The sequence below is a fragment of the Nannospalax galili genome, unplaced genomic scaffold, assembly GCF_000622305.1.
Source record: "Nannospalax galili isolate Female #2095 unplaced genomic scaffold, S.galili_v1.0 scaffold315, whole genome shotgun sequence".
NCBI classification, from domain to species: Eukaryota; Metazoa; Chordata; class Mammalia; order Rodentia; family Spalacidae; genus Nannospalax; species Nannospalax galili.
The window spans coordinates 157,923-167,598 of NW_008336851.1; the positions used below are offsets into that span (position 1 = coordinate 157,923).

At 42.9% G+C, this 9,676-nt stretch overlaps 1 protein-coding gene and 1 pseudogene across 3 annotated transcripts in view; one reads left to right on the forward strand and one right to left on the reverse strand.

The window, feature by feature from the left end:
* Positions 1–484: 484 nt before the first annotated feature.
* On the reverse strand, positions 485–789 carry LOC115070064 (annotated as a pseudogene).
* A 4,908-nt stretch (positions 790–5,697) lies between these two features.
* Positions 5,698–9,676, forward strand: part of Parl (presenilin associated rhomboid like) — a 38,373-nt gene continuing 34,394 nt past the window's right edge. For 2 of the 3 annotated variants that reach the window (XM_008831265.3, XM_029562627.1), the window contains exon 1: positions 5,705–5,856. In XM_008831265.3, coding sequence (XP_008829487.1) covers positions 5,735–5,856 — 122 coding nt within the window. In that variant the 5' untranslated portion in view covers positions 5,705–5,734. Of the gene's footprint in view, positions 5,857–9,676 lie in introns of all 3 variants that reach the window. The other variant, XM_008831264.3, reaches the window with a different exon arrangement.

A 9,676-nucleotide genomic window follows, 5' to 3' on the forward strand; every position in this document is an offset into this window, starting at 1 on the left:
GCACTCAGAAGGCAGAGGCAGGTGGATCTCTGTGAGTTCAAAGCCAACCTGGTCTACATAGCAAGTTCCAGGCCAGCTAGGGCTACAGGGAGAGCCTTGATAGTTAAATTAGATTATCAGCCAGATTTGGTAGCATATGCCTGAAGTCTCAGTACTTTGGGAAGCAGAGAAGGCTACACAGTGAGAGACTATTACAAAAATATATTGAAAAGAAAAAAAATGTATTGCCAGTTATGAGGTGTTTATTCATTATTATGTATGCCTGAAACATTGCATATTCATATTTTCTGTTCTCCATAACAAGATTATGAAGAGATGGTATAAAATATTCATAAATTAAAACTGGATTAGAGATGAAACAAAGACAACTAAATCTCTACACAGCTGTACTTAAGAACATAGGTGCTTTCAGTTCATGTTTTGGTTACTAAAGCAATTTAGCTCATCTCACAGGAAACAAAAGCAGAATCCTGAAAGCCCCCAATCAATTATTTTTAGCATGCCTCTTAATTTTTCTCTCCCCTGATTTCTCGTCTTCTGTGCCTGAGTCTTGAACAGGTGACCACCTCAGGGAATGTCGGCCATATACTGGCCACAGAGGAAGTGTCAGCAAACAGGAGAAAGCAGATTGGGTCATAACTTGACAGTCTACCCAAACTGTTTGACCACGTACCCGTGGATAAATCCAACGATTGCAGAGAACAGAATAATTCCTTGAAACATCTCTTTGGCTAGTTTCTGCCTCTTGTAATCCATCTGCTTGAGCAGTGAGCTCAGATGGTCCAGCATGACCCACAGGCAGAGGAGACAGACGGCAGAACAAGGACAGTACTTAGGGAGCATGACGGCCGGAGAGTGCAGCCTGGCTCAGCCCCTTAGGGTGATAACCTTCCAGGCTTTAACAGTCTTTAAAGTCTGTGGATGCTACAGGATCCCAACTTTTCCTTCCCAGCTACCTTACCCACCTTAATTATTTTCTTCTGAAAGTTGGTTTTATATTAATCCTTATCTTCACCTACCCCCTATTTTCCTCCAAATCCTAATCTTACTAAAATCAGAGTACACTGTGTACTATCCTTGGTTGCTCATCCTCCCACAGTTACTAAAGTCAAAGGGGTTGCTGCTGTTAATTACCTAGTACAACATCTGCATGGTGGGAAAATCCAGTCGCTGTCGCTTCTCTCAGTTAATATTCTACTCAGGAAATAATACAGAACTTGCACCAGGCACCCTGAGCTTCTGGACTGAACAAATACTTTCTGAACTGTGCACCTTGACTCTACCACATAGAAGTCCCACATGAAAGTTGTAAAATTTCAGCAAAAAGACTATAGCTGAGTTTTTTTTTTTAAATGCCGGGTGTGGTGGTGGCACATGCCTTTAATCTCAGCACCTGGGAGGCAGAGGCAGGTGGATCTCTGTGAATTCAAAGCCAACCTGGTCTACATAGTGAGTTCCAGGACAGCTGGGGCTACAGGGAGACCCTGTCTCAAAAAGACCACAAAAAAAAAAGTAAGCAACAAAATAACCTCAGGTGCATTATTCCCAATACAGTAACACAAGGACCGTGAAACACCCAAGATAATATAACTCCTCCAAAATTTACTAATCCTACAGAAATGGCATCCAATGAGTGCAAGATAAATGAAATCCCAGAACTAAAAGAATAATTATAAGTTCAAAGAAATCAAAGAGGAAAATAAACTCTTATTAAGAACACAAACAACTTGGGGCTGGAGAGATGGCTCAGCGGTTAAGAGCACTGACTGCTTTTGCAGAGGACCCGGGTTCGAATCCCAGCACCCACATGGTGGCTATGAACATCCTTAACTCCAGTTCCAGGGGAATCCAAAGCCCTCTTCTGACCTCCACGATATTGCATGACACGGGTGCACTCATATACACGCAGGCAATACACTCATGCACGTAAAATAAAAATAATTAAAAAAAAGAGTAAGAACACAAACAACGGAATAAAGTAAGGAAGGTGAGTCGAGATTTGAAAGAGCAATTCAACAAGGATATAGAAATACCGAAGAAAAGCACATTGTCTTAAATGTTAGAAATGAAAAACATAATGACTCAGTTAAAAAGTCTCTATGGTCTATGGAATGGATCAAGGAGAAGACAGACTCTCTGAGCTAAAAACAAGATGGAGGAATTGGAACAATCAAACAAGGACAAAGACTAAAATACCAGTGGAAATTCCAAGATATACCCAACACTCTGAAAAGACCAAATCTATGGATAATAAGCATAGAAGAAGGAAAAGAATCATGTTCTAAAGGCATAGAAAATATCTAAAAATAATTGTAACAGATAATTTCCCAAAGTAGGAAAAGAGATGCTACCCCAGATACAGGAGACATTTAGGATGCCAAAGAGACAAGACCAGAAAAGAACTTCCCTCATCATATTATAATTAAAATACTAACAACACAAAGGAAATAAATTGAAAGTGGCAAGAAATACCAAGTCACATATAAAAACAGGCTCATAAAAATAACAGCATATTACTTCATTGAAGCCTTAAAAGCCTGGACAGATGTATTTCAAGTACTAAAAGACAACTCATAACCCTGACTACTATACTCAGCAAAGCTATCTGTCATAATTGAAAGTAAAATAAAACTTTCCATGATTACAACTAAGCCAGCTTTACAGAAAATACTAGAAGGAATCCTTCAGATTAAAGAGAAAAATAAATCCATCCATGAGTCCACAGGAAAGAATAAATCACACTAGAATAATAATTGGCTCAGTGAATAAAGTGCTTGTTGCCAAACCTGACAACCTGAGTTCAATCCTCAGAACCCACATGGTGGAGGGAGAGAACTGGCTCCCAAAAATTGTTCTCTGACTTCCACATATGTGCCCTGGTACCCATACACCTACACACACACACACACACATGCACGCACGCACACACACACGCACATAAATATGCACACACACACACAAGCAAAGCTAAACTTAAGAATTGCTAAATATTACTATGCTAAGCTTGTAAATAACAAAATTATTTGTTAAGGCTAATAAACCTTTTTAAAAGAGTTCAACATTATTAGCCATCAAGGGAATACAAATTAAAAGCACTTTGAGAGTCTCACTCCAGTCAGAATGGCTATCATCAAGAAAATAAATCAAATCTTAGCACTTGGGAGGGAAAGGCAGGCAGATCTCTGGGAGCTTGAACTAGTGTACATAGTGAATTTCAGGCCAGTCAGGGTGGCAAGGAAGAGAGTGGGAAAGAGAGAGAGAGAGAGAGAGAGAGAGAGAGAGAGAGAGAGGAGGGAGGGAGGGAGGGGGGGGAGGGAGAACACAGATGATAACAGTGCTGGTGAGAATGTGGGGAAAGCCAAATATCTATCCTGTTTGTGATAATGTAAACTGGTGCAGTCACTGTGGAAATAAATGTAGACGCTTCTCAAAAAGCTAAAAACTTCTCCTGGGCATGTACGCAAAAGACTGCATCTCCTACTACACAGATACTTGCATATCCATTTTCATTGCTTTTCTAATTCACAGTAGCCACTGGAGGTTAAAGGTTTAAGTGAGAATGGGGGCAGGGGACTGGGGGAAAGAGTGAGTGGCAGGTGGGTTAAATAAAACTAAGAATGTATGAAAAACTCATGGAAACCCACTACTTTGGACGTCAATTAAAAATACATAATTTTTTACGGGCTGGAGGGATAGCACAGCTGCTATAAGGCTAAGGCCAATAATCAAAATGTTAAAATATATAATTTTTTGTTGTTTGGGTTTTTGTTTATATTGGTCTTTTTGAGACATTGGTCTTTTTGAGACAGGGTCTCCCTGTAGCCCCAGCTGTCCTGGAACTCACTATGTAGGCCATGCTGGTCTTGAACTCACAGAGACCTGCCTGCCTCTGCCTCCCAAGTGCTGGGATTAAAGGTGTGCGCCACCACGCCCGGCATCAACTATATTTTTTTAAAGTAGTTTAAATGAAGGTACCCTGCATGGGTGGACAATGCTTCTCCCAGAAGACACGAGTTATTAAATGAAAACATCAGTGCAGGCCTGGGATACTGCCTTATGAGTTATTGGTCAGAGAGGGCCCCAAACAGTACAAGCTATTGCCATTGCTCTTGGTTGCCCAACATAACTAGATGGTAAGACATACTGTAGGGCTAGTTGTGTGCACCTTTAATCTCAGCACCTGAGAGCCTAAGGCAAATGAATCTCTGTGATGTCAAGGCCAGTCTTGTCTACATAGTGAGTTCAAGCCTGTTGGGGCTTACAGGGAGACCCTGTCTTTAAAAAAACACCAAAAAAAACCAAACCAACAAACAAAAAACCCCTATTGCTGAAGACACCACACATTTTGGTTGTAGGGCATAGCTAAATTATGCTGAAAGTGACCTGGAAACCTCCTCCCTGCTGGCTTTCAAAATGCCAACGGTGCTATGCAGACCACTTTGGGAGAAAAGTCATCAACAGTCTTACCTATTGCTAGACCCTGCATACTACAATGTGACCTGCCAGGCAATATGTACTCACTGGTGCAATAGTGGCATGAAGATTGTAGGGATAATCAACGGTTTTCTGAGTGGATTTGAGATCTGCTCTACAGGAGGGAATTCATGATTGTACTGTAAACCTGGTCAAATGTCATTGACTGGGGAGGTCATATGGCAACTGAGTACTTGTTTTGCTAAATGGACATGTTGTTAAACTGACTTCTAAATATTTTTGGTTATACCCATAGATTCGCACTGCTTTCAATCTTGGTCAGAGAAGCTTCTTTCTGCAGTGGGCAACCGTTACTGCAGACTCATAACTGGCCAAAGTGCTGAGAATAAGTGTGAGTGCTCAGACCTAAATGGGACATCTATCATCCTCCTCCAAGGGCTCAAAGAACATTTTAGAAGAGGGGAGTGGAAGAAAATGTAAGAGACAAAAGATAAATAGCGCTGATAAAAGCTGTCTTCTAGACATGCATGGCTTTGCACCCATGAACTCATTACAGCTATAGTTACCTTCACACTTGCAGAAAATCAAGCCAGTCCACATTCCAGTATGGCACTGGGAGTTCATGAGGCCCCACCCCTAGGTAAGGTCTTTTGGTAGTTGAGAGCTGCTGGGGGGAGGAGGAAGTCATTTTTGAGGGTGTAGCTCCTGGTAGGTTGCCCGTTCACTTGTCTATGGTTCCATACCACTGTGCATGTGAGCAGCATAATTAGACTTAGTGGTTCATGAAATAAAGGAGGACATGAAATCGGAAGGGGATGTATTGGTGATGAGAGATGGAGGCAAAAACTAATCAGAAGGAAGCCGAGCACGCCTTTAATTCCAGCACTCGGGAGGTGAATCTCTGTGAGTTCAAGGCCAGCCTGGTCTACATAGCGAGTTTAGGCCAGCTGGGGCTACAGCGAGACCCTGTCTCAAAAAAGACGTAACAAAACAAAACAAAACTGGTCAGGAAGTTTTAGGATAGGGATCTCACAATCGAAGTTTTAACTCTTGTCTAAAACTGGAAATGTGCTTGCCGAGGGCCAAGAGCGGTCACACTTCCCAGGCCACCATCGCTGGAGGATGCAGGTTGGAGCCTGCCACGTAGGGGGCCAGGCCGGCCGAGCTGGTTCCGCTTCCGCCGGGTGCGGGGATAACGTTCTAGCCGCGTCTCCGCACTCTATGGCACTCTCTTCCCGCGGAACTGGTTCCGGGGCTGGGTTTGGTAAGGTCGGGCCATGGTGGGGCAGAGGTTGGGAAGATGGCGTGGCGAGGTTGGGTACGGCGAGGCTGGGGCTGCGGCCAGGCGTGGGTGCTGCCCACGGGCATGTCCCGCTGCGGGGAGCTCCCTTCAGCCGGGTCGCCGCAGCTGCTCGAACGCAGGTAATGGCCGCCTTTCCGGCTCCGCGCCTCGCTCAGCTCGCGTCTCGCATCCTCCGGGCGGAGGCTGCGGGCGGCGCCAGCTGCACTCTTCACCCGTGTTTTCTCGTGTAGTGCCTCCTTTCCCCTCCGCTGGTTCTGGCCCCGTTGGGTTCTCGCTTCTCGTAGTGCGGCGCTGCGGCCCAGTCGTCGGGGGTGCGCGGTGTTCCCCGCTACGAGGACCGATGAAAAGGGGAACTAACTTCTGGGGGTTGGCCGTTGCGGTCCAGAATCCACATCACTTGTCCTAAAAATTTGGGGACGGATGTGAGTTTTCTATTTAAAGTTGTGAATGGTACTAACACTGAACATACTGGCTAGTAATTCAGGAAATCATCGTCTCATCCTACTTTGAGTACATTCGATTTCTTTCACAATCACTAGTTATCAACTTTAGGAAGGCTGAAACAGCAAAGCCGAAAGACAGGCCTACCTTTTATGCTGCTTTGGTTTCTATTTTCTTCTTATTTCACGTAAATATTTTTCCACCTTATGTACTCATCTGAATGGGTAAAGCTTTTTCTTCTTACTATAGCCTCACTGTGTATCCCTGGCTGGCCTCAAAACTCATAGTGTTTGTCTCTGTTGCCCAGGTGCTGGGAGTAAAGGGTGCACCACCACACCAGGTATGCTGAAAGCACTTTTAGAAAATCTGACCAATTAGGGGAAATTAGGGTTTTGTTCTTTTGAAAAGTAACCGATAGCACTGGCCTTGTGAGATATAAACCAGGGTCTCATTGTCACCAGAGCACCATTTTCATTCTTCATTTCTGCTTACTAAATGTTGGGTTTAGTCTCTCAGCGTCTATTTGCTTGTGGTTATAAAATGGTTGCCTGCAGCTGTTTGGGCTCTATGTTACTAGGTTTACATCCAGAAAAAGTTTCTCAGTATCACAAAAATCTCAAAATTGAATTTCCTTGTTGAGGGGGGTGGCCTAGCTTGGGACATGTGCTTATCCTTAAACCAGTCATAAAGATGTGCCTCCACAAACCAAATATCTGCAAATTTTAGGATACTGAGCTGGGCCTGACAAAGATAGCCTGTAACCCTAGCTACTTGGGAGGCTGAGGCAGGAAGTTCAAATTTAAGACCAAACTGGACAATTTAGTGAGATTCTAACTCAAAATAGTTTTAAAGGAGGGTTTGGGATATAGCTCAGTGGTTGAGAACTTTGCCTGGTTGTAAATTCTATTTCCAGTGTTCCCCAAAAAAGATTTGGTGGTTGGAGTCAGCCCTTCAGAAGGTTTTGTTTTAGCATTATTTTGTTATATAAATATGGCATGAATAGGTAATGAAACATTCTAATTTAAATAAAATATTATTGGGGACTAGGGATGTAGCCTAGCTTGGGTAAGGCCCTATATTTCTTCTCTAGCCCAGCATAAACTGGCATGGTGGCACACACCTTAATCCCAGGTAGAGGCAGAAGGATTAGAAATTCAAGGTCATTCTTAGCTACATAGTAAGTTAGAAACCGGACTAGGATACATGAGACCCTGCCTGAAAAAAATTGTTAAAAGAGTAGGGAGTGTATTTAATAAAGTGGTTCATGAACCAGGGATTTGGGCATAATCTACAACAAAGGTTTGGCAAACTTCAATAAAAGGTTATGTATAAAACAGGGCTGGTGAGATGGCTCTGCTGGTAAATGCACTTGTCACCAAGCCTAGCAATCTGAGAACCACATGGTGGAAGGAGAAAACTGACTCCTGCTAGTTGTCCTCTGATTTCCACAAGTGCTCTGTGGCCCACGTGTACTCACACACCCACAAAAATAAATGTAATAAGAAAAATGACCACATTTGATCTTTATCACATATTTTCTTTGCTTTTAAACAACTTTTTAAAATGTCAAACCTATGCCAGGCATGGTGGCACACACCTTTAATCCCAGCTTGGTCTACATAGCAAGTTCTGGGTCGGCTGGGACTGCAGGGAGGCCTTGTCTCAAAAAGACCAAAAATAAATAAATAAATAAATAAATAATAAATGTCAAACCCAAGTAGGGCATGGTGGTGCATGCCTTTAGTTACAGCTCTTGGTAGGCAGAAGCAGGTGGATCTCTGAGATTGAGGCTAGTGTGGTCTATATAGCAAGTTCAGGCCAACCGTGGCTACAGAAAGACCCTGCCTCAAAAAAAAAAGATAGCTGGAGAGATGGCTCAGTGGTTAAGAGCATTGGCTGCTCTTGCAGAGAACCCTGGTTCCAATCCCAGTACCTACATGGCAGCTAGCAATCCAGTTCCAGGGGATCCCATGTCCTCTTCTGACCTCTGCAGGCATTGCACTACACAAGTGTACTTGCATACATACAGGCAATGCACTCATACCATAAAATAAAATTTAAAAAAAAAAAAAAAAAAAGGCCAGGCATGGTGGCGCACACCTTTAATTCCAGCACTCTTGGGAGGCAGAGGCAGAGGCTAGCCTGGTCTACATAGTAAGTTCTAAGCCAGCTGGGGCTACAGGCAGACCCTGTCTCAAAAAGACCAAAAATAATAGTAAGTAAATAAAATTAAAATGTCAAACCCACTTAGAAAGCCACAGCTTTTCAACCTATTAATTGGGAAGGGTTGTTTTTTTGTGTGTGTTTTTATTTTTTTTTAACCCCCAAAATGGCATAGATTTTTAACCTCAGTAACCAAAAGAGCTCTGTTCTCACTGAAAGAATAAGGAGATCAGGAAATAAAGTTGTGTGGGGAAGAGAATGAATTCCCCTTTGATCATGTTGGCTTGAAAGTAATGGGAAGCATCTCCAAGAAGGAAGTATTCAATGCACAGTTGGAATACAGGTATGGAAAGTTGAACTTAGGGCTAGAGAAATACATTTGAATTGTTTACCTGTTTAAAAGACATTCTGGGGACTGGAGAGATGGCTCAGCAGTTAAGAACACTGGCTGCTCTTGCAGAGGGCCTGGGTTTGATTCCCAGCACCTACATGGCAGCCAACAACCATCTGTAACTCTAGTTCCATGGGATCCAGTGCCCTCTTCTGACCCCTGCAGGCATTACACAACACAGATGCATGACCTACATGCAGGCAGTACACTCATACATATCACATAAAATTAAAATAAGTAGAAATTAAAAGAAAAATTTTTTTAATTTAATAACCACATGATTAGAAGAAGCATTTCATTACAGCTTTAACATATTCATTAACACATTCCAGAGCAAGGATACATCTCTTTCAAAAGTGGCTGTAAATTTTTAGGTTCACAGTTGTCTCCAGCTGGGCATGGTGGCGCACACCTGTAGACCCAGCACTTGGGAGGCACAGGCGGATCTCTGTGAGTTCAAGGCCAGCCTGGTCTACATAGTGAGTTCCAGGACAGCTGGGCTACGGGCTACGACCCTTTCTCAAAAAAAAAAAAAAAAAAAAAAAAAAAATCTCCATTTCATTTTAGAATATATTGTTCTTGCAGAAAGACTCACTGTTTTTGCTACTAACACTGTGATGTTAGCGCATGCATCTCTAATCTGTATGTATCTGATTATTACTAGTCATAATCGGTTGCACTTGGATCCTTGGCACCTGGGTATGTCTATAAAGTCATCGGGTAGATGTCAGTGGTAATGTTTATCACCTCTAACATGATGTAAATTTCCATGCTTCCTCAATATAACACATTTTTTAAAATTGTATGTGTGTGTATCACACAGAACATCCCAAACCATCTTATTCAACTGTATACCCACTTCCCAGATGGCACCCTCCCTTAGCCTCTCCCCGCCCCGGACTAGAGCCCTTATACTCTGATATCCCTGCTACTGTCTGCTGTGT